This window comes from Lutra lutra, chromosome 16 (assembly GCF_902655055.1).
Source record: "Lutra lutra chromosome 16, mLutLut1.2, whole genome shotgun sequence".
Classification (NCBI taxonomy): Eukaryota; Metazoa; Chordata; class Mammalia; order Carnivora; family Mustelidae; genus Lutra; species Lutra lutra.
The window spans coordinates 57,873,924-57,899,531 of record NC_062293.1 but is presented as its reverse complement, the minus strand read 5'-3'; the positions used below and the strand labels follow the sequence as shown (position 1 = coordinate 57,899,531).

The following is a 25,608-nucleotide window of genomic DNA, read 5'->3' as shown; positions in this document are numbered from 1 at the left end:
TCAAGGAGCAGTGGCTACCTATCTCATGGGGTAGTCAGAGAGGCAAGTGGGGTATGGGATATGAACACTCTTAGAAGCACAAGAAATGATCACAAGTAGGCGCCAGTCTTCAGAGATACAATCACCCCTGCCTGCAGATAAGCCCGTTCCTGGGTTCTGGGAAACATGTGACGTGGAAGCTTCCTGCTCGCTGAAGCTCGGCTGAGATTCCCCCTTGTCCTGCGGGCAGAAAGGAGATGGGGCTCTGGAAGGAACCAGAAACCAACGCAACAGAATTCTGGGGTGAGTCATCTATGAATTCCGAGCGGTTCTTTTGGAATCAGCAGCTGTGGTTCTTCTAAGCAGGACGGATAGCTTCTTCCAGGACCTGTGTTTCTGGTGCATGTGAAGAAAGCAAGATAGCCCTGAGGAGGAGGAGGAGGAGGAGGAGGAAGACGTCGGGGGAAGACAGACAGACTGCCACGTTCTGAGGGGCTACTCTCCATCAGGTGCTGTACCACGCACCAGCTCACAGGAGGTCTGGCTCTAGAACCAGAACCCGCCAGCTTCTGTAAGCACTCCAGGGCACACTGTCACACACACCGCCCCCCCCCCCGGGGCTTTCTTGGGCCCCACCAGCCCCCTCTACCCTCCCTGCTTCCCCCCACCGGACCTACCTGACCAGGAGGTGGAGCAGCGGCTGAGGCTGAGCCCATGCAGGCAGCGGTCCAGGGCATGCTGGATGCGGTCCTCCGTGCACGTCGTGGCCCCTGGCTGCATCCTGAGTCATCGCCTACACAGGGGACAGACACCCGTCAGCCAGGAGAGCCACAGGCTGGAGAAGCACGTGGACCAGCGGCGCGGAGCCCCCTCAGCCTCGCCGAGAGCACAGCCTGGGGTGGCGGGGGTTACAGTCGCTGTGGCTCAATGGCTCGGCGATGCAGGCTGCGAGGTGGATGGGGGCCTTCCTGCCCCACCTGGCAGTGGCAAGTGTCCCCATGAGTGCCCGGGAGGAGCCACACCCCAGTGGGCAAGAGGACTCCTGGAGAAAAATCAGAATCATGCAGGGAGGGGGCTTTTCCTGTGCCCCACCCCCCCAGGCCCCAGGGATGGGCAGGGGGAAGGCTGCCGAACCTCAGTTTCCTTTTCTGTAAAATGGGCTTAACAAGGCACCGACACCAGAGGACTGTTGGCAAAAATGCCACAGCGGATGAACCCAGTGCACTCTCAGGCCACGAAAGCCATCCCGCCACAGGCTTTGGCGCCCTCCCACTCTCGCGCATTCACCCCTTCTGAGAGGACCCTGTTGCTGGCCCCTCAGGCCGGGTCCTGGCGATGAGCCGAGGAGGCCACGGTCCAGCTCGGTGGAACTGGGGACGGACCAGGAAACCACAAGCAGAAGCACTGAGCTCAGAGCTGGGCCATGCAAATGACATGCAAAACTGCGAAATCCAAACGGGGACCCAGCTGCGTGACTGGAACCCTTGGCTCGTGGGGGCCCCACGTAGGCAAATCCTCCCACTTCCCCAGCCCAGGAGGAACCGCACACCTGACCGGGGACACATGGGCCCTCTGTGAGCTGTCCAGCATCTCCCCACATCAGCAAGGTCCCCACTGGGCCATGCTCCTTGGCATCAGACACAGACACTGGACCGCTTAATGGACCAAGAAAGAGGTCATTGCAGAAGGTAGATGCCGTGAAGACAGATGGCGCCAGGGGCGGGCCAGATGGGGAGCCCGTGCTAGGTCATCGGGGAAGCCTCCCTGAAGAGGCCACGAAGCTGGACAAGGAAGCGAGGAGAGAAGCGAGAGGAAGAACATTCCAGAAAAAAGAGGCAGCATGTGCAAAAGTCTGGGTGCAGGGGCGAGCCTGCCAAGGACTGAGACCCCGGAACAGAGGGCCAGGCCCCCCACCTCCCGGCTGCTGAGGTGGCAGACTGAGCTCGAGAAAACCTCTCACAGGGGATTCAGGACTGTGCATGCTGGCTGTTTCCATGAGCAGCACCGGCAGCCCAAGGATGTCCCTGGGCCCTTCCAATGTCCCTGATTCCTCCCTGGGCAGCCCAGGCAATGAGTCCGCTGCCACTGAGCCAGACGGTGCAGGGTGCAGGCTTTGGGGCCTCGGGCGCGCCTGGCATGGGCGTGCGTCCTGGGAACGGACCCTAGTGACGAGGCCACAGCCTTCTGCCTACAGTGGAACCCCAGGACAGGACCCTCTCCAGCTTAGTCCTCCCCAGACTCAGGGCTCCTGGTATGCGTTGTAGGAGCTGGGAGCTCAGGCACCTTGAGAAGGATGACTCTGGGGCATGGATGGCTCACATGGCATCAGAAGACCCTCTGCCCCCCCAGGCTGGTTTTTCCCCAAGAGCCCCAGGGTGGGTTCTTGGAGGGAGCTCAGAGGCTGCCCCCCACCGCCCGCCCCTACCTCAAGTCCTTCATTTCGCAGAAGGGGAAGCCGAGCCCCAGGGAGGGGACGGAGCAGCCCGCAGGTGGGCGCCTGGCTGGGAGAGCCGGCTGGGGTGTAAGCAGACAACCGTATCGAGGACTCCTTCCATGCTCCCCGACTGTGGCCAAGACCCAACTCAGGGGACAAAACGTGCTCAGTGACCCACCTGCTCATGTTCTAAAGAGTCACGGTGAGCCAGCAGCGGGGAGGGGGGCAGTCACCCCAGGGTACCTCAATGGGAGGGGTCCGTCCAGAAGGGGCACAGCCACCTACCCGCGTCCACAAATACAAGAAGACTGGGAAGACATGCTGTCAAGCATTCCAGAGGGCTCTCCTCTCTCTCCCAAAGCCAAGGGCGGGGGTGGGGGTGGGGTTTGTCTTTAAGAGAATCCCTTCTTCAGACCAGACACCTGCCAGGTAGGGGGGGGCTGCCATTTTGTTGTCCCATGACTGCTTGGGAAGCACACTGGCTTCGGGCTCCCTGTGAGTCACAGCAGGGCTGAGGGGGAAAGCAGGGAGGGCGGGTAAGGAGATGTGAGAGGTCCTTGTGGGGAGGGTGAGGGGTGGGGTCTAGCCACAAAAGCTGGACCCGGGCTGTTTTGTTGGTAGTTGACCCTGGAGGCAGCGGAAAGGAAAGTTAGCAGTAAGAGGCTGATGGGGGGATCACCCCTGGGGAGGCGGATGGAGAGATGGGTCATCTGTGGCACAGAGAAGTTACACGACTTGCCCAAGGTCACACAGCAAAGAGGTGGCAAAGCCGGGATATGAATACAGGGGGCCTGGTCCTGACTGCTACAGGGCGCTCTCAGCATAGTCAAGATGCCAGTTACCAGAAGAAAAAGAAAATCAACTCATGTTCACACCCCCCAAAACGAAGACTCAATTAGCTGTAACATGGTCTTGCTTTAAGAGACCTACCTCCCCAGCTACAAGGAATCTTGAGCCCCCCATGTCCATGTCTGTCTACACCAGCTGCCCACCCTCCAGCAAGGGGATCAGGACTGACAGAAGCTCAGTACCCGCTGAACCAGACCATCTCTAGTCTGGACCTAGGGCTGAACCACACTGACTGGGTTTAGAGTCCCCTCCGCCCAGTCCCTGCGGCAAGGGACACCCGGGTGTCACGAGGCAGACATTAGTCATCCTGCCCTATTGCGTCCCATTGTGAACATAAGATGCAAATCAACGTTTTCAGCCAACACTGCCTCTGCTGCACCCCTGTCCTGAGGGGGTCAGGACACAGTGTCCTGGGGCTGCTCTGAGCAGCCTTCACAGCACTCCTCCAACGCCTGCTGGCCCACACTCCTTCCCTTCACCAGGCCCCCGAGACTCCCATCTCCTGGCCTCAGTGTCCCCAGCGGTTCACTGAAGATGATCAAGGCCTTCTCCAGGGATGGGGCAGGGATCTCCAGGGCACAGGGCACAGCTCCCGGCATGCCAACTCCCCCTGGCATCCTGACACCATCTAGAGTTTTCCCTCAGCTGCTCTGAGAGGCAGACTTGCCCAAGGCACTCGGCCCTGGGAGCCCAGGCAGGTGGGAGCCTGACCGGGACGAGGTGGGGGGACCCTCAGCTGAGCTGCCCTGAGGGTTAACCCAGAGCATCGTGGCTCACCACCTGGTCCTTTGGCACCCTCATTTCCGTTTGATGAGTCAGTCATCAGCCGTTTCTTGTGACTTGTCAGCAGAACCCTACTGGCTTTGGGGTGGAGAGGAAGGGGAAAGAAGGTGGTACTCCCTCCCTCCCCAAGGATGATGCCTTTTTTCAGAGATCTCCAGGCAAGGCCTGGCTTCCCTGGGCACCTTGGTAAGAGAAGCATCTATTGTGAAATTCTAGCCGCTGCCAGGAATGGGAATGGCCCTCACCCGTGGTGGGGTCATGTTGAAACAGTCGGCAGCCAGGCTTGCCCCCATCTCCAAGTTCCTCTTCCAAGCCAGTAAGGGTGAGTCCTTAGTGGGGACCCTGAGCAGAACAGGGAAGCCTGGAGTTGGGGAGGGGTGAGCCCAGAGGGCACAGAGGGAGACCTCCTCTTCACATGTTCCCCTGACCTCATGATGCAAGACAGGGTCATCTTCCCAAATGTGCAGGACTAGTGGAAGGTCTGCCTAGGTCCGACTCTCCTGGGGCAGCCCCCACTGGGGCTTTTTTTCTTGGAGGATTTCTCAAACACTGTGGAATGGCAGAGGCACAGGGCCTACATCTCATAGCAGGAGAAATAAGTACCTCCAGGCTCTGGCCGGCACCCACACAGTTCCCCTGCTGTTCTGGAATATTCCAGGGCCCATGCTTTGAAGCCTTAGTTCCACAGGTGGGAATAAGAAAGGCACCAAGGTATGTGGTCCTGCACGGACCCTCCCCACATCCATCCCGCATCACTCTTCCCTCTGCCCCTGTGGTTTGACCTCCCTTCTCTGGCCCCACTCTTCTCCCCATGACTGTTCAAGGCAGAATCTCTTCTGTGACCTAATTTTAAAATTTCTCACCATCAAAGCAGGAAGGATACACTCGAAACTAAAGATACTGGGGTAAGAAAGGAGTGAGAAGGATAGGAGAATGAGCTGGGGAGGAGGAAGGGCAACACTTCTTTGGGGCAATTTCTATGTATCCCTTTGACTCTTAGAACTACAGCAAGGTTTTACATACCCCAAATTAAAAAAAATAACTCAGGTCAACTGGGATTGCAGCAGACAGGGGGACAAAAATCTACAAAACGAATGGACCCAAATGCATTGTAAATGAGTAACATAACCACACTGAAAGGGACGGGGGAAGAAAGAATTAAACAGAGGAACTTTGGAAAATAGCATTTCGACTGGCTACTATAAGACTAAAGACAAAAAGAACTACACACCAACATCATTTTGTAATTATTAAACTTGTTTGCCATAGGGATGTGTGTTTAAAATCTGGAGACCTCTTTATGTGTGTGCTATGACTAAGCAAACAAGTAAATGTATCATAGATTACGAGAGCCAGCTTCTCACTGTAGGAGAAAGAAGTAACAAATAAGGAGTAGGAGAGTAGGGAAAAGAAATCTAGAATGAACCAACCCGGTTAGGCAGGGCTTGGGGAAATCAGCATGAACTCATGGATTTTGAATGTATTTACACAGAGATACATACAGAAGTGAAAAGGATGTGTGTATGCTTGTGTTAAAATGCATGCATCTATTTTCTGGCTGTGCAGAAAGAGCCAGGAAATGACATCCCAGTAGCAATGAGCACACCTAGTGCCCAGGTCTTGGTTTCTAAATACCATTCTCCACTCACAGGAACCAGGGTTCCTTAGAGGAATGGCTGAGTCCAGGACTGGGGCAGGAAATATATAAGATGAACCAGGAACATCTTACAGTGTCAGAAAATAAGTCATTCCTTGAAAAGGGATGGGAGTGTCCGAGGACAGGGGAGCCAGCTCGAAAGAGCTTCCAATGGCTAAAGCCAGGACAATTTTAACAACAAAATAAATAATGAAAGTGCTGGATTATAATTTGTAGAATGAAATAAATACTCTACAAAATGAGTATACACTAATGTTCTAAACAGTTGAATAAAGGAATAAATGGAGGAGAAGGAACAGATCTTTGTTACAAAAGAATACCAATCAATAAATGTGGCGAGAAGGAGAAAAATACAAAACCACCATTAGGCAAATGCCACAGTAGTAACCGTCCTCAATATGATTGTTAGAATCCGTGGATGAAAATCTCAGAGGGGACAGCATACCTGCATAGTCTCAGAGTATTTCCTCTAAGAAATTAATTGATTACAAGGGAAAAATAATAAATTCACAGTGGAGAAACCCAGCACCACCTTAACCTCATGATCCAAGTTAATATTACCAACAATAAGATATGTCAAGATCCTATCTCCCCTGATAGGATGCACTGAGAGGGACATGATGTCACTTCTGCCGGATTCTTACCAAAAACATGCATAATCACGACGGAGTCATGAGAAGACATCCTATAACATAACTGAGCAGTTCTCGCCAGAATGTCAAGGTCATAAAGGTAAAGGAATTTCAAGAAACTGCCATAGATTGGAAGAACTTGAGGAGACACAATGTGGGATCCTGGATGGGACTCTAGAACTAAAAGGAGACATTGGGTGGGGAGAAGATGGCTAAAATCCAAATAACGTCCACAGTCTAGTGAGCAGTGTTGTACCAACGATCATTTCCTGACTATACCAAGTTACGTGAGTTGTTAGCATTCAGGGAAGCTGGTTGGTTGGGCTCCATAGTTCTAAGACCCTTTCCATAGGCTTACATATCCTCCTAACATACCTCCAGTTGGTTATTCAGTGCCTTGCTGTCCTTCATTACCCTGTTTCAAGTTCCCACTTCATGTGTGGTCACAGTTCCTAATTACTGGTGGGTGGGCCAACGCAGGGCTAGCGGCTTCCCCCCTAACCCAGGGTTCCTCGACTGGGATAGAGAATCTCTCAGGTTCTTGGAGGGTCTCCGAGGGCTCCCTGTGAGACTACTTAAACTGTTTCCATTTTGATGGCAATCTAGAAATCAGTAGTTAGTATATTTTGGAGCACGTTCATGACACCTATGACCAAATGTTACCATAAAAAGTCAAAGACCGGTCTTCATTTGAGACCATTGCCTAAAAGGACAGGGCATGCCTGTTCCAAGGTGTGTTCTTGGGATCTACTAGGGTTCGGGTTGAACACAATGAGTTGATAGAACGTGTTTAGTAAAAGGAGAATCACTTACATCATCTGAGGAGAAACCAGAATATAAATTAGTGGAAAATTTGTGCCTGGCTTTTTACAAGCATTCAGTAAATGCTATTAGCTATCAGCGTGCTTTCTGGGCATAAACAATTCTATGGCCCAATTCCAGAGAGCTTTGAGACTGGCCCAGGAAATAAAACACTCTCTGGTTGATTCCGCTGCAGTCAGGCTTGAGAAGGGATGCCTTCTATTTTTCAAAGACACGCATGTACTAGACTATTTGAGTAGGAAGGCATCCCGGAGACCAGTTAGTGCATTTCTCCCATTCTACAGAGAGGAAAATGGAGGTTCTAAGCAGAGAAGGGCCTTGCTCAGATTACAAAGTGGCAAATCTATCATTAGAATCTGAGCCTAGAACCCAGGGGAGCCATGGCACCCTCCTGCTTAGGTGGGAGTCAACCTCTGCCATCCATCAGTGTGACCTCGGCTCTTCTCCTCAAGGTTATTTCTAGAATCCTTTTTAAAATTTCTTTTCATGGGGTGTCTGGGTGGCTCAGTTGTTAAGCCTCTGCCTTCAGCTCAGGTCATGATCTCAGGGTCCTGGGATCGAGCCCTGTGTCAGGCTCTCTGCTCAGCAGGAAGCCTGCCTCCTCCTCTCTCCCTGCCTGCCTCTCTGCCTGCTTGTGATCTCTGTCTGTCAAATAAATAAATAAAATCTTAAAAAATTTTCTTTTCACATTATCGCATAAGTATTCAACTCCTTCATGTGTCAGCTTTGTGAATTTAGGTTTTCTGACAAGATCATTTTAATCAAGATTTAAAATCTTACTAGCCGAGAGCTGGGTCTAGAATTTCTATACGGTTTTTAAGGAATTGTTTCTGAACCTGCAATTTTAGCCCCTCTCTTATTCTAAATGTTGTAAAATTACATTTAAAAATATGCAGATCTGGATTGGATTTGTATTAAATATTTTTACACTACATCACAATTCTTTAAATAATTCTTGTTGACATTCACGATAGATGTAGTAACTAGGAAAATGGCAGTGTTTCATTGGGGAGAAGGCAGCAGCTTTAATACAGATTTATTTCATTTCTTGCTGTTTATTTTTGTTTGTTTGTTTTTATGCTATGTCACCCCTCATTATGAGTTCCTTGTTTTGATTCATTTCTTGCTCCGCTGGAGCCTTCTGAGTAACTTCGCGATGAGTGTGTGGGTGAGGTAGTTTCTGGGTGTTTCTATGTCACAAGCCATTTCATTCATTGAGGCTCACAATGAATTCTACCTTGGCCGATTAAAGCGTTGGTGTAATTCATCATTTTTTCACCTTCAGAATGTTTCTAGGAACCCAAAATAATCAACCAAAGGCATGGTTATCACAAAGAGAGGTAGGTAAAGTGGTTTGCTACAAATACAGAAATTTGGTACAAGACAGAAATCAACTATTGCTTCATTATATGAATAAAAACCAGAAATTGCATTAGGAAAAAAAAAACCAAGAAAAATATGAAGAGAAAGTAAACTTTAAGAATAGGCAAGATTTTGGGGTGCCTGGGTGGCTCAGTGGGTTAAAGCCTCTGCCTTCAGCTCAGGTCATGATCCCAGGGTCCTGGGATTGAGCCCCCACACTGGACTCTCTGCTCAGCAGGGAGCCTGCTTCCTCCTCCCCCTCTCTGCCTGCCTCTCTGCCTACTTGTGATCTCTGTCTGTCAAATAAATAAATAAAATCTTAAAAAAAAAAAAGGATAGGCACAGTTTTAATGAAATAAAGCTTTTGAGGGACACAAAAGAAGGCAAATAAATGGAAATACATACATTATTATGAGCTGGGAACACTCGGTATCAAATAATTGAATCAAAATGGATCAGAGCCTCAATGTAGAGTGTCAGTGATAAAACTCTCAGAAGACATAACAGAGAGGCTTCCTCACCCTGGATTTGCCCGTGATTTCTTGGCTATGACACCAAAAAGCAACAAAATAAAGACAGATAAAGTGGATCTCCATCAAAATCGAAAACTGCGCATCACAGTCAGAGAGTGAAGAGGTAAACCTACAGAATGGGAGAAAATATTTGTAAATCATCTATCTGACAAGGAGCCAATATCCAGAATATATAAAGAATTCCTACAACTCAAGAACAGCAACAACAACAAACAACCATTAAAAAAATGGACAAGAGACTTGACTAAACAGGGCTCTAAAGAAGACATCCAGATGGCTGAAGGGTACACGAGAAGATGCTAACATCACTCACCGATAGGGAAATGCAAATCAAAACCACAAGGAGAGAGAGACGCCTGGGTGTTTCAGTCGGTTAAGCGTTTAAGTGTCTGCCTTCAGCTCAGGTCCTGATATCAAGCCCCACATACCCCAGGCTCACTGCTTGGCTGGAGGGGTGGGGTGTGAGGGGTGACTGCTTCTCCCTCTCCCTCTGCCCCTCCCCGCTGTTCATGTGTGCTCTCCCTCCCTCTCCCAAATTAACAAAAAAATCTTAAAAAAAAAAAAAAAAGAACCCAAAACCACAATGAGATACCACTTTGCGCCCATTCAGGTGACTACCATAAACAAAACAGAACAAAAAGAAGAGTTAGTGAGGGTGAGGAGAAATGGGAAGCCTCGTGCTCTGCCGAATATGGAATGGTGCTGGTGATTTCCCCCAAAATTAAAAATAGAATGATCACATGATCCAGCAATTCCACTACGGAGTATATCCAAAAGGGCCAACTGCTGGGACGTGAATGGACCCTGTAAATCTGCGTTATGGCATCATTATTCACAAGAGCCAAACAACAGGAGAAACCCCATGTCCACGAACACAGGTGAATGGATACGCAAAATACGGCATATACCGAAATGGGATATTCTGCAGCCTTAAAAAGGAAGGAAATCCTGTCACATGCTCCAACACGGAGGAACCTTGAGGACACTGTGCTGAGAAAAATAAGTCAGTCACGAAGAGAAAAATACTGTACAATTCCCCATCTAGGAGGCACCCAGAGCAATGAGATTCACAGAGACGGAGCTGAATGGTGGTTGTCAGGGGCTGGGGGAGGGGACACGGGCGCAGAGTTTTAGTTTTATACAATGAAATGAATGTGCTTCGCACCACTGATCTATATACACTTACCAACATGAAGATGGTAAATTTTATTTTATTTATTTTATTTTTTAAAGATTTTTATTTATTTAGGGGCACCTCAGAGGCATAGTGGGTTAAGCCACTGCCTTCAGCTCAGGTCATGATCTTAGGGTCCTGGGATCAAGCCCCGAATCAGGCTCTCTGCTTAGCGGGGAGTCTGCCTCTCCCTCTCTCTCTGCCTGCCTCTCTGACTGCTTGTGATTTCTCTCTGTGTCAACTAAATAAATAAAAATCTTTTTTTAAATCTTTTTTTAAAAAGATTTTTATTTATTTAGTTGACACAGAGGGAGAGTGAGAGAGCTCGAGCAGAGGGGAGGAGCAGAGGGAGAGGGAGACGCAGACTCTCTGCTGAGCAGAGACCCCCATGTGGGGCTCAATCCCAGAACCCTGGGATCATGACCTGAGCCGAAGGCAGACGCTCAACGGATGGAACCACCCAGGTGTCCCGAGGTGGTAAATTTCACGTCATGCATGTTCTACCACAACTTAGAAGGGGAAACAACAAATAATTAATTGACGCCTTTGCAATGTTACATAGGAATGTCAATTCTCTGTAAGTTTCAGTCTAGAGAACAGGAAGGATGGAAGGAAGGGTGGGCAGGCAGGCAGGCTGGCTATTCCAAGAGGCTGTTCTGTGTCAGATACCATGAGGGGCATTTTCACTGGCTTGCCTAGTTAAATGACCGTCATCAGCCCACGACAGAATGAGAGTTGCCCACAATTCCTGCAGCTCAGGGAAAGTCAGCCACATATTTGCCCAAGTTCTTGGGGTCCCCGTTCCCATGAGCCGAGCTGGAAGCACATCCAAAGTTGGCCTGACTCTCAAAGCCCACGTTCCTTCCTGGGCCGTGTTCATAGGAAATGATCCCTGCTGTTTGCTAGACACTCAGAGGGCTGAGTATGGGGTTGTGCCTCTGTGTTATAATTCGAGGCTTCCAGCAAAGACATCCTGCACACAAATTGCCCCAATTCTCATGGCCAGTGATTCATTCCCCACTGGGTTAGGATGGCTCACTTCCTCTGGCCTCGCTGACTCTTCAAAACGCAAGCTATATGGAGGGATCTTTAGCTCACAGATGCGTCCCAGACAGCAGTGAAAGTAGACAGTGGACATCAGAAGGACTGCAGGGCCACGAAAGGAGGGAAATGGGAAAAGGGAAGCAGTGATGGTTGGAGGGGGTGCGGGGAACAGGAAGGTGAAGCAGACGGGCACGCAAAGGGAGAGCCGCCAAGGAAACAGAGATAAGCCTTCGCTTACTTCTCACCTTTGCTCATGCCCTTCTTTACCGAGAGAAGGGTGCCAGGCTGCTTGGGAAGACCAGTGTTGTGGTTAAGACCAACAGGAAATAAGAGGAGGGAAGGGAAGGAGAAAGACACTCATGTCCATTCAGCTGACTCTATACCAGAGACCGCTTAGGGCTTGAAGCCCATGACCTTGTTCCTTCTGAGCAACCTTGCAAAACCCTGAACATCCAAGGATCAGGAGCGTCCTGGTGGCTGTGTGACTCTCCCCAGGTCACACAACTAGCACGCGACATGGGCAGGAAGATTTGAGCCACGTGAACCCAGTTCTGTCTGACTCCCTCCTACCCAGGGAATCATCGGGAAGATTCCCAAGAAGAGGAGAAGAGAACAGGATGCTCCATGCTGCCTTTGCTATTTTTTTAAAATGTTTAAAAAATGCTTTAGCTTCTTTTTTTTTTAAAGATTTTATTTATTTATTTGACAGAGAGAGATCACAAGTAGGCAGAGAGAGAGAGAGAGAGGGAGGGAAACAGGCTCCCTGCTGAGAAGAGAGCCCGATGTGGGGCTCGATCCCAGGACCCTGAGATCATGACCTGAGCCGAAGGCAGAGGCTTTAACCCAGACGCCCCAGATGCTGCCTTTGCTATTATACTTAGAATAATAGCAGCTCATGCTAACTGAGGGGTTACTATGTGCCAGGCACTGTTCTAGGTTCTTTCTACGAATTAATTCACTGAATTCATAGGAGGTACACACTTTCTTGTCCCCATTTTACAGATGAGAGGAGTGAGGCATAGAGGGCTCTCTCAGCTGGCAAATGATGCCTGGCCTTTCTCGGCATGCCCTGGCAACTTGGCGTCCCTGTGCAATAAAGGGGAACACAAGACGAGCAGACTGAAATTACCGCCAAGATGGGGAATGAGACAAGGATTACAGGAACTTGCCAAGGTTAAAAACTCCCAGGCTAACCCCTGAGTACTTGGCATGGGAGGCTATTTTAATCCAACTGCCTTTCAAACACAGAGCCTGTCCTGTTTGCCAGCAAAGGCTTGCACGGTAACAAAGCGATCGATAAATAAATGTAAAAGCTCGAGAAAGGCCAATTACACATATACAGGCAGCTTTCTGATTTTTCTGGAAGCAGCCAAAGATGGTGGTTGTCAGGATGAGTTGCGTTCATCACAGGCTACTCGTGCTTGCCAGGTTCGTTGCCAGTTTGTAAGACAGAATGACTATTTCATAGTTTGGGGCAAGGAAGATTGTATGGAGCCTTCTGACATCCAGACGCTTTGCCATCAGAATAGATCCAGCTCAGACTGGTTTCAGCCATTATTCTGCCCCATCCCTCCACCACATTTTCCCTCCATCCCAGAGTGAGAACCACTAGCACCCCCGTCTTCTCTCCATCCTTCCAACAACAGGTGCCTGATCTCAGACACCGACACACACATCTCTGTCAGCCTCCTTCTCCTCCCTCTCTTTAAACTCTTGCCAATTATTTAAGTAAAAAATCTCTCGCGTCCCCCCTGTCCAGCCCATTCATGAATACGGTTTAGTGGTGCAAGAGAAACTCCTCCAGCAAGAAAAGAAATCGTCAAGGTTTGTGGACGGAACTGAAATCAGAAACTCGTCCTGATACTTGGCCAGGTGTGGTTTTTACAACTTTTTACAAAACAGACACTGATTTCGAGAGTCCCAGAGAGCCCAGTCTAGAACTCCCTGGGACTCTGAGGGGCTATTCACTGATGTTCGGGCAGCGGACGCTGAGGCAGTCTTTCGCCAGTCTCACTAAATACACTCACAACGACATAGAAAAACTCACAGTCCACATTGAAGACCGACACTTGGTATGGTTTGGGCATTGTGTCTAAATCAGATGGAAATGGATCTGGGAAATCCAGGTTTCAGTTCTGGCCACAATCTCTATGGGAGGTGGGCGGGGCTGGCATCATGGCTAATTTAAAGTTTGGCCCCCGAGTGGATATGCCCCCTTTCCAGATGGTTGGCTGCCTCTGTCCCCTCTGTTCATGAAGATTGGTGGGTTGCACTGGATGACATGGGGAAGTTTGGGGTGAGGACAATTTGGAAGGAGAAAACAAGAGTCCTACTGTGTCCACATTATATCACATTTTGAGCAACCAATGTTAAGAGGTGGCATGTGAAGAATGAGTGGGAGGATGATGAGAAGGTGAGCTTCGTGCAGAAAGAGGGGACAATGATGTCATAGACCCTCAAAACAAGAATGATGCAAGGAGGGAGAATGGACTACTGCTGTAACATCCAAAACATGAGGACAGAGAAGTGACCACTGGACTTGGATGGAGGTTTGGGCGACCTGGAACGAATATGTAGGGGGGTTCAAAGACCCAAGAGAATAGGCTGAGGAGAGAAAAGAAGGTGAGGGAGAGTCAACTCCCTCGAGAAGCTTGCTTGGGTGGGTTTTATAAGATACTCAGATATCCTTCTGCTAAGTTTTTTTTTTTTTAATTTACCTAGCCCAAGTTCATTTCTGCTAAGTGTGACCAAAACGATCCAAGATGCTTCCAATTATGTCTTTTTAAAGTCCTATATCTACATCTAAAAAGGGGCACCTGGCTGGCTCAGTCAGTAGAGCATGAGACTCTAGATCTCAGAGTTGTGAGTTCAAGCCCCATGCTGGGCATAGAGATGCCTTAAACATAAAAAATCTTTACATCTAAAAAATTATATAGGGTTAACTGCCAAGTGTTAATCTGAGTCGGAGAGGCAAGATTAGATACCATTTTTACCTTATGTAAAAACATTTTTTTAAAATATTTTATTTATTCATTTGACAGAGATCACAAGCAGGGGGAGCAGCAGGCAGAGGGAAAGGGAGAAGCAGGCTCCCCGCTGAGCAGGAAGCTCGATGTGGGGCTCGATCCCAGGACCCCAGGATCACGACCCGAGCTGAAGGCAGATGCCCTACTGACTGAACAACCCAGGCGCCCTGTAAAAACATTTTTATAATAACATATACTTTACACATTACTTTTTGATCACACAAAAAACAGGTGTTAAGTATGTGAAAAGTCGACAATGGTCTGGCAAAGTGAAGAAGACGTACTTGCCCCTATTCCTCCTGCAAAGTACAGTATAAGTCCTGGACATTATATACAAAACTAACATACAAAGGAAAGAGAAAACATAAAGGGGACATAGTGGCGAACATGGTGGAAAAGGATTTCTTTTTTACCTCATATATCCTAGACTTGGACCCAAGGAGCCAACAACCTGGAGACACCAATGGGTACAGACAGAAAAAGCCCCAAGAAAAGCCTGGTCTTTCCAGCCGAAGGCTCAGCAAAGAGGCAGCCTAGCAAGACACAAAACTTGTAGATAATAACTGCGTTACTCCAGCCAAACACTGCAGAAAGAACTATGGCACCATCTCTACTAGCAAAGACCAACTGGGGGGCTGGAGTGGGTACTGAACTTTGCTCTGACAGGGCTCTAATGAGCTGTCTGACCCCTCCTCCCCCAACCATGAGTGGTGTCTCAGAAAGCCAAGCCTTTCATCCTTCCCGCCAGTAACGAGCCCCTTACCACACTATGGTGTCAGCGAGGACCACCAGGGATCCTGGACTTTGAGCCCCACCAGACCGTCGAGAGTCCCCCCACCCCCAACCCCTGACTAGGGCGATGTCAGAAGAAGCCTAGTGAGATCCAGGACTTTCACTGCTGCCCAGTGATGATGAGGTTACTTCCTCTACCCCATGGTGTTGATGGAGCAGTAATGAGACACCCTTCTGCCTCCCAGGCAGGGCAGCATCAGCATCAGTGGAAGCCTAGTTGGAAGCCACAGGTCCCACTCCCCCCTCCCCATCAGGAATCAGGAGTGCCTCCTTCTTGTCAACAGAAGCTGAGAATGGGAGCTGGACTTCTACCCTCCCCTGGTAGTGATGAGGCAGTATCCTCTCTCTTCAGGGAAGTGTTAGTGTTAGAGGAAGCCAGCTAAAACAGGGGTGTAAATAAGACCCGAGCCTCTTAACTCTTATAATACCCCACATGCCAGGTCTCAGTGGAAAATAACCTGTCACACCAAGGACAAGGAATGAAATGAAAGGAATTATAAATTAATAAATTATATTAATTATAATAATATAATTAATATATATTATATAATATATAATATAATTATAATATATAATATATTATAATATAATTATAATATATTATATATTATATAATTATAATATATATAATATAATATATATATAATATAATTATATATAATTATATAATATATAATATTATAATTATATAATATATAATTATATTATATAATATTATAATTATATAATATATAATATATAATAATTATATTATAATATATTATATATTATAATTATATTATATAATAAATTATATAATGATAATTAATATAATTAATTATTATATATACTATGATATATATAATGATTATATATTAATTAAAATTAAAATTAAATTAAATAAAATTAATTATAAATTAAGCAAAAAAATAAAAAGACAATCAGTACATGCCAAATCACAAATGTTAAATTATCTGGCAAAGCTTTTAAAGCAGCTTCATTAAAATGGAATTTTTTCAAAATTTTTTGAATTTTGAAATTTGAAAATTTTGAATTTTTTCAAAAAATTTTTCAATAAAAAATTCAATGGGCAATTATAAACAAAGAAAAACTAAGAACATTCAGAAAAGAAACAGAAGATAGGAATGCAAAGCTATGGAAATTCTAGAACCAAAACATACAATAACTTGAAATAAAATCCTCAGAGGACGGGCTCCACAGCAGGTGGTGGGGACTGAGGAAAGAATCAGTGAACTTGAATCCAGAAAAACAAAGTTACCCAAGCTGAACAGGGAGAAAACCAACTAGGGAAAATGAACAGAGCCTCGGGGACCTGTGGGGCTCTAACAAAAGGTCTAACATGCGTATCGTCCCAGTCCGAGTGGCAGAGGGCAAAGCTGGAAAAGTACTCAAAGAAATAGTGGCTGAAAACTTGCAAATTTGGCAAAATACATAAAACTACAGATTCAAGAAGTTATGGGAACCTTAGACAGGATAAAGCCAAGAAATACACACCAAGATATATCAGAGTCAAACTTCTGAAAAATCAGGACAAGGGGAAAAAATCTTGAAAGCAGCAAGAGAGGAATATCACCTTCTCTTAGAGGGAAAACAATTCAAATGACAGTGGATTTCTCATCAGAAGTCATGAAAGCCAAAAGGAATGGAACAACATTTTTCAAGTGCTTAATAAGCAGCCAGCCCTGAATCCTACATCCAGAAAAAATGCCTTTCAGGAATGAAAAAGAAATTAAGACAATCTTAGATGAAGAAAACTAAGGGAATTTGTCAGCAGCATAGCTACCCTAAAGAATGGCTGACAGAAATTCTCTAAACAGAAAGAGCATGATTTAATTTTAAAAAAAAAGTGTCTTGAAACATCAGGAATGAAGAAAGAATATGGCAAGCAAATAGGCAGATATATACAATAGGCTTTCCTTCTCCTCCTGTTTTCTAAATTATATTTGACGGTTGAATCAAAAATGTTAACACCATCTGATGTGGTATAAGTATATGCAGAGTAAATACTTGAGACTATTATATTATAAATGAGAAAAGGTCAAGGGGCCTAAAGGGAAGTAAAGCTTCTACACTCCATTAGAATGGTAAAGTGATGACATCATTCAACTGTGACTATATGTGCATAAAATGTAATAGGTAGAGCAGAAACTAAAAAAGCTATACAAAGAGATACACACAAAAACATTATGGATAAGTCAAAATGAATTCTAAATGTTGTTCAAGTAATCCAGAAGAAGGCAGAGGGAAAAAACCAAGGAAAAACAACAAAAACAGACCAAAAAAAAAAAAAAAAAAAAAAAAAAAAAAAGAACCCAGAAAACAAATAATTAAGTAGCAGAATTAAGCTCTAACATATCAATAATTACATTAAATTTAAATGGGCTAAATATATCAATTAAAAGACAGAGATCAGTAGTGGATTGCAAAATGTGACACAATGGCTTGCTGTCTGTAATAAACTCATAAATGTAATGTTATTGGCAGATTGAAAGTCATAAGTGGGCAAGAACATACCATGTAAACATTACTAAAAAAAAAAAAAAAAAGGAATGGTTATATTAATATCAGAAAAAGTACACTTCAAAGCAAAGAAAATTACCAGAGACAGACAGTGACATTATAGAATGACAAAAAGGTTAAGCCACTGAAAAGACACAGCAATCCTAAATGTGTTTCCTTAAACAATGACATTGCAAACTACATGAAGTAAAAATTGATAAAACGGTAAGGAGAACTAAACATACTCATAATTATAGCTGGAGACATCAACTGCCTTCCCTCAACAACAAAGAGAGCAGCTATATAGAAAATCAGCAAGGACATGTAAGAACTAAGTCACACCATCAATCAACAGGATCTAGTCAAAACTTACAGAACACCCCACCCAATGACAGCAAAACACACATTTTTTCAAGTACCCATGAGCCATATACCGAGACAGACCATATCCTGGGCCATAAAACCAACCTCGACAAATGTAAGAGAACTGAAATCATACAGAGTGTGTTCTCTGGCTACAACAGAATCAAACCAGAAAGCAAACAGAAAGATAAGATAACAGGACAATCCCCAAACACTTAGAAACTAAACACACATCTGGAAAATCCATGGTTCAGAGAGAAAGCCTCAAGGGAAATCCCAAAATGCAGAAAACAGAATGAAAAGGAATATCTAACATATCAAAGGTTATGGGACACAGCTAAAGCTGTCTAAGAGGGAAATTTGTAGCATGAAATACATACATTGGAATTGCCAGCAGTTGTACCCCTGGGCATTTATCTCAGAGAAATGAAAGGTTAAGTTCACCCAAAAACCCTATACATGAATGTTTATAGCAGCTTTATTCATAATAGCCCCAAATTGAAAACAACCCAGATGTCCTTGAGTGGGTGAAGAGTTTAACAAACTATGGTACAGCTGTACCATGGAATACTACTCAGCAGTAAAAAGGAAATAATTATCGATATATACCCCACACACCATGAATCTCCAGAGGATTACGCTGAATTGAAAGCTAATCCCCCCAAACTATCTACGGTCTGATTCAATTTATATAACATTTTGGAAATGACCAAATTATAGAATGGCTACAGACTGTGAGAAAATATTCACGATATGTGTATGTGACAAATGACTTGCATCTTGGAATTGAACACATAGGAGTGGACACTTCACAAAAGATATCCAGTGGTCGCTACACACGTGAGAATATGCTCGCCACCATTAGTTCTCAGGGAAATGGAGACTTGAAACAACAGTGTGATCACACTATGCTAGAAGAGCTAAAATTAAAAAGATTAGTGATACCAGATTAGCAAGGGTATGGAACAGCGGAACGTGGTTGGCGAAAGCAACAAATGGTGCAGCCACTTTGAAAACCTGCTTGGCAGCTCTGTCAAGTTCACAAATAACCTACCATTTTTTGACCCAATAATTCTACTTGTTTATCCCAAATAAATGAGGACCTATAGTGGCAAAAAGATGTGTACAAAAAAATGTTCATAGCAGCTTTGTGTAGCACAGCGGCAACCTGGAAACAGCCCAATCCATCAATAGAGAAGGTGAAAACGTGTTCGGTATATGTTTACCCATTTACTCAGCAATGCAAGAAACGAAACAAAATAAAACAAGAAAAGCGAAGTGCTAACGCCAATATGGTATGCATGAAAACCAAAAGCATGGTGTGCGCACGAGCCAGACACAAAAAGACAGACATTCCCTGGCTGTGTTTGCAAAAAGTTCTAGAATAGGCAAAACTAATCTATGATGAAATAAGTAAAAAAGGCAGTTGCCTCCAGCTGGTACAGGGAGAGCTGATCCAGAATGGGCATGAGGGCACTTTCTGGGATGATAGAAATATTCTAGACCTTGCTAAGAATACAGGCTGAACAGGTACACATATTTTCCATAACTCACCAAACTGTACAGTAAAATGTGTGTACTTTGCTGCATATAAACCTGCATATAAACCATATAAAAATGTCTTTAGAGACTTGTGCAATACCTTTGGGTACAGAATAAATCTTTAAAGTTTTTCTTAGCCTATAGTCTGCACCCACTTTCCTTTTTCAAACACACAGACATTTGCCACCTGTCTGACCTTGTTATCCTTCTAGTCCTTTCTAATGCATGAATATGCCCCCATACATACCTACACATTTACATGTATTTTCTTCGAACACAGACGGAATCACAGCATAGACATGGTATTCTATGCAGAGCTGTCTCTGAAAATGTACATCTGATTATCACTCCCTCCCCATTCCTTAAAGCTAATGGTCTTTTTGGTGCCTCAGGACAAGTTTTGACCCCCATGCGGGATTATAAGACCCTGAGAGGTCTGGACCCTTCCTCCCTGGCCAGTCTCATTAACCCCACCTTCCCACTGCATAATGAACATCTCCCTGCCTGGACTCCTTCTGCCAGAAACATTTCCACCACCTTCCCCTGCTTCTGCTGTGGCTAATATATATTCTTCTGTCTTCACTTATGAATTCCCTTCTTCAGGGAAGCCTTCCTGACTCGCACGCTGGTCTGGGTGCCCACCCCCGCCCCTGTTCCCCCAATGCCTATTTTGTTACTGCTTCCTCTACTGGGCTCTCATCTTGGCAACAGTGGCCTACCCACCCTACAAATGGTTCCGACTCCAGCCTCTCAAGCGAGGCCCCAGTGGATTCTTCCTGGACATGGGCAACATGGCAATGTGCTGTGCAAACCGAAAGCCCCACTCAAACATGTGGCCATGATGTGACCATACGAACAAGAGGGGATCTTCCTCAGGCTTTGGGGGAAATCACATCTACTGTAACCTCCCAGTGAGTCAGTCCTGGGTGGTGTCAAACTGGTCATTTTTGGCTACCCATGGTGTGGGAAGATGGCCCCCAGACACCTCCTTCCTCCTGCATTTCCCTTCCTGGGACTGAAGGAAGAGATTCAGGTCAGAACGCAAGCTTTCCAGGAGCCGTTCCTAATGCCACAGGATACAGAATGATTTATAGTGCTAATAATGTGTTTCCTTCTGTACACTTTTCCCTCCCCTCACTGCCTCCGTGCTAATAAGGCAACCACCTCCGGGAAGGCTGGTGGCAGGAAAATGAAAAACTCTGAGCTCCTGGACAGCTCCTGGTGGGATAGGTGAAACTCAGAGCTGGATTTCAATTGATGTAAGAAGGGTCAAAAAAGGGGTTCTTTTTTCTTTTCATAAACTGCAATTTGTAGGGCAGTTGTAGGTTCACAGAAAACAACGAACAGAAAGTACAGAGTTCCCACATACTCCTTCTGACCCCTCAACTCCTTCCCGCCCACAGTTTCCCCTTTTGTTAATACCTTCCATGACTGTGGTATATTTGTTACAATTGATGAGCTGATGTTGATACAATGATATTAACCGAAGTCCACAGTTTACATTAGGGTTCCTTCTGAATATTACAGTTATACAGTGTTATATACAGTTACCAAATACGAAATGTCATGTATCTACCATGAGAGTGTCACAAAGAATCGTTTTACCCGCTCTAAAAATCCCCTATGCTGTAATCTATTCATCCCTTCCCCTCTCTTCAACCCTTGACAACCACTGAACTTTGTACTGTCTCTACAGTTTTGCCTTTACCAAAATGTCACGCAGTTGGCGTTATATATTATGTAGACTTTTCAGATGGGACTCTTTCACTTAGTAATATGCATTTAAAGTCCCTCCGTAGCTTTGCGTGTCTTCATAGCTTATGTCTTTCTATAACTAAATAACATTTCATTCAATGGATATACCATAATTTGTTTATCCACTCACCTACTGAAGGACATCTCGGTGGCTTCCGATTTTTGGCAATATGAATATAGGTGCAGGTTTTTGTGTGGAAACAAGTTTCAACTCCTTTTGGTAAATACGTAGAAGCCCAACTACTAGATCATATGGCAAGACTTCTTAACTTTCTAAGAAACCACCCAACTATCTTCCAAAGTGGCTATACCATTTTGCATCTCTACCAGGAATGAACCAGAGTTCCCATCTCTCCACATCCTTACCAGCATTTGGTGTTGTCAGTGTTTTGGATTTCAGCCATTTTAATAGTATCTCATTTTAACTTCCAATTTCCCTAGGGACATACAATGTTGAGCATCTTTTTATATGCTTATTTGCCATCGGTATATCTTCTCTGATGAGCAGTTCAGATCTTTTGTTCATTTTTATTTTTTAAAGTGAAATTTTTATTCAAGTATGACATTTATATACAAAATGTACACAGATCATAAGAGTAGTCTGATGAACTTTCACAAAGTGATCACACGCATAGAACCAGCGCCCCGGATTAAGAAGCAGAACATAATTGGTATCCTTCTGAACACCACCCCTCACCCTTGCCTCTCCTGGTCACTACACTATTGCCTATTTTTAAATTGGGTTGTTTATTTTCTTATTGTTGAGTTTTAAGAACTCTTTGTATATTCTGGATACAAGTTCTTTTCAGAGAAGTGTTTTGCAAATACTTTCTTCTAGTCTATGGCTTGTCTTTTCATTCTCTTTACCGTGTCTTTAACAGAGCAGAAGTTTTCATGTTAATAGGGCCTAACTCATCAAATTTTTCTCTCATGGATCATACTTTTGGTATTGTACCCAAAAACTCATTGCCAAACCCAAGGTCATCTAGATTTCCTCCTATTATCTTCTAGGAGTTTTCTGGTTTTATATTTTACCTTTTGGTGCATGGTCTATTTTGAATTAATTTTGTGAAAGGTTTAAGCTTAATGTAAATTCACTTTTTGCTGTGGATACTCCATTGTTCTGGCACCATTTGTTAGAAAGATTATCCTCTCTTCATTGAATTGCCTTCATTCTTTGACAAAAATCAGTTGATCATATTTGTGTTGACCAATTTCTGGGCTCTCTATTCCATTCCATTCATCTATTTGTCCATTCTTTCATCCACATCACATTGTTTTGATTATTATAGCCTTATAGTAAGTCTTGAAGTCAGAGTGTCAGTTCTCCAACTTTTTTCTTTTTCTTCAATATTGTGTTGGCTATTCTGCATCTATTGCCTTTCCATATGAACTTTAGAATCAGTCTGTTGACACAGACAAAGTAATTTGCAGGGATTCTGATTGGAATGGCATGGAATTTGCAGCTTGAGTTTGGAAGAAGTGGCATATTAACAATATTGAGTCTGCCTATCCATGAACATGGAACATCTTCCCATTTATTTAGATCTTCTTTGACTTCCTTCACCAGGGTTTTGTAGTCTTCCTAATATGGATTCTGTACATATTTTGTTAGATTTATTCCTAAGTATTTTTTTAGTGTGAATGTCAATGGTATTATATTTATTTCAAATTCCAATAGCTTATTGTTGGTATACAGGGAAACAACAGATTTCTTTGTATTAATCTTGTATCTTGTAACCTTTCCATAATCACCTACTTTTTTTTTTTAAAGATTTTATTTATTTATTTGACAGACAGAGATCACAAGTAGGCAAAGAGGCAGGCAGAGAGAGAGAGAGAGGAGGAAGCAGGCTCCCCGCAGAGCAGAGAGCCTGACGTGGGGCTCGATCCCAGCATGCTGGGATCATGACCTGAGCCGAAGGCAGAGGCTTTAACCCACTGAGCCACCCAGGCGCCCCCATAATCACCTACTAATTCTAAGTTGGTTGGTTTGTTTTTGGTCAATTCTTGAAGATTTTCTACATAGATAATCTGGAACATATTGTAAAGAATTGATATCATTTGTTGTTTTAATGTTTGGTAAAATTCACCAGTGAAACCATCTGGGCCTGGTGCTTTCCATTTTGTAAGGTTATTAATTACTGATTAAATTTCTTTAATATATACAGATCTATTCCAATAATCCATCCTTGTGTGAGCTTTGATTATGTCTTTCAGGAATTGGTCCATTTTGCCTAAGTTATCAAACATGTGGATATAGAGTTTTTCATAATATTCCTTTATTATCTTTTCAATGTCCATGCAGTGGGTAGTGACTTTATAAAACTCAGATATAATTTACATAACAGAATATCTACCATTTTAAGGTTCACACTTCACTGCTTTCAGCATCTTCACCAATCTCTGTATCCATCACCACAATCTAAATCCAGAACACTTCCATCACTTCAGAAAGAAACCCCATACCTATCAGCAGTGACTTCTCCCTCCTCCTACCATCTGGCAACTGCTAATCTACTCTCTGCTTCTATGAATTTCCTTACTCTGGATATTTCATGCACATGGGATCCCAACATACCATTTTTGGCATCTAGCTTTTTTTTTTTTTTTTTTTTTTTTTTTTAAGATTTTATTTATTTATTTGACAGAGAGAGATCACAAGTAGATGGAGAGGCAGGCAGAGAGAGAGAGGGAAGCAGGCTTCCTGCTGAGCAGAGAGCCCGATGCGGGACTCGATCCCAGGACCCTGAGATCATGACCTGAGCCGAAGGCAGCGGCTTAACCCACTGAGCCACCCAGGCACCCGGCATCTAGCTTTTTTAACTTAGTGTGTTTTCTAGATTCATCCATGTTGCAGTGTGCAATCATACTTATTCATTTTCGTGACTGCATAGTATTCCACTGTGTGGCCATATCATGGCCAGTTCTTAAATACTTCCCTTTATGGATCAACATTCACACTGGATACCTGAAGGCCACCTGGTCCAGCCCAGAGCAAAAGAAAAAGACAAGATTATCCAGGTATGCAAGTTTCCCTTCCGCATGAAGGAGGGTAAGAAAAGGACCTAGCCTAGAATCTCCTCTGTGATAAAAAAAGGGAAGCCTGCTTGAGTCTCATGGGCTTAAATAAACCACTGACACTACCACCAACTCCTTCCCATGATGGAGTTCCCTCTGCCTGCCAGGCACCAGACCAGGCAGGCACATGCATGCAGAACAAAAGTGGACCTTCTTTTACCTCCATTGACACATGAGAAGACTATGGCTCTGAGAAATAAGGCCACTTTCCCAGGGTCTGCAGGAAGGATCCCAGTCAGGTCTGCCTAACATCAAAGACCTCCTCAGTTCTCGGGTAACACCTAGATTCTTTCCCAAGCTGCTCTGGCAGCAGGAATTCCTAAGCTTTTTGTGCCTTAGATCTGAAGTCTGCAGACCCCTCTTCTGAATAATGTTTCAAATGCACAGAACAAAATACATGGGATGACAAGGAAACAAATTACGCTGAAACTAGTTACCGATTTTTTTGTCATAATCAACCTTATGAAATAGTCACGTATGTTCTTCTCGTTAACACATTAAGTAACAAAATCCAGCAGCCGGTCTAAGCACTATTATCACCTGAAAGTCATCAAAAGCATAAGTGACATTTAAGGTGCTCTCAACATGACCTACAAAGTGATAGGACCACATCTGGATTTCTACTGGGGACCAAGTCACAGGTGCTACTAATATGACTGTGGCTTGTTGTCTGCGTTCATAATGGAAGGAAACACTGAGCTTCAGTTAGAGGTGGGTGACAACAAAGATGGCACCCGTTTCCCATGCAAGTTCTTGGACCCCCTGGGTGAGAGCCGCTGCTCCTCAGAAGCTGTGTGACCCAGAAGTCGCAGGCATGTGGGCTGGGAGAGCAGGGCCTGATATAGATCACCCTATTCAGGAGTCCCCCTGTGAGGAAGGGTCACCCTCTTGCTCACTCTCCATCCCTAGTCTGGAATTCCTCAAACCCTCTTCTCTTCTGGGAAGGGCCCTAAATTGTGTTTCCATTCCTCCTGCTGGTTCCCATCTTCTTCTTAGTCTTACCCATGCTAGATCTCTCAAGACAGTTTGATGTCTTCTTAAAATAACACCCTGGAGAGGTTTGGGGAGTTTCTAATCTCTCATATCAGACTTCTTATATGACTTCAGAAGGGCAGCCCCTAAGCACGGTTCCCCCCAGGAGAGGGGGAGGCCCCAGCTAAATGTGTGGTACAGAGAAACTGAATGAAAACCTAGGGCAGAGACCAGCTGCAGGGGGATAGGGGCACAGCAGTTCCCTGGGCAGACAGCTACTGGCCCTCCCGCCTCCTGGAGGGGGTGCTG

At 45.0% G+C, this 25,608-nt stretch overlaps 1 protein-coding gene across 4 annotated transcripts in view; it reads right to left on the bottom strand.

Annotated features, from left to right (window-relative positions):
* PIK3R5 (phosphoinositide-3-kinase regulatory subunit 5) overlaps positions 1–25,608 on the bottom strand; it is a 63,736-nt gene that overhangs the window by 22,148 nt on the left and 15,980 nt on the right. For 2 of the 4 annotated variants that reach the window (XM_047708038.1, XM_047708035.1), the window contains exon 2: positions 657–772. In XM_047708038.1, the coding sequence (XP_047563994.1) occupies positions 657–759 (103 nt within the window). In that variant the 5' untranslated portion in view covers positions 760–772. Of the gene's footprint in view, positions 1–656; positions 773–1,156; positions 1,265–2,698; positions 2,925–25,608 lie in introns of those variants that run through there. The other 2 variants (XM_047708036.1, XM_047708037.1) reach the window with 2 other exon arrangements.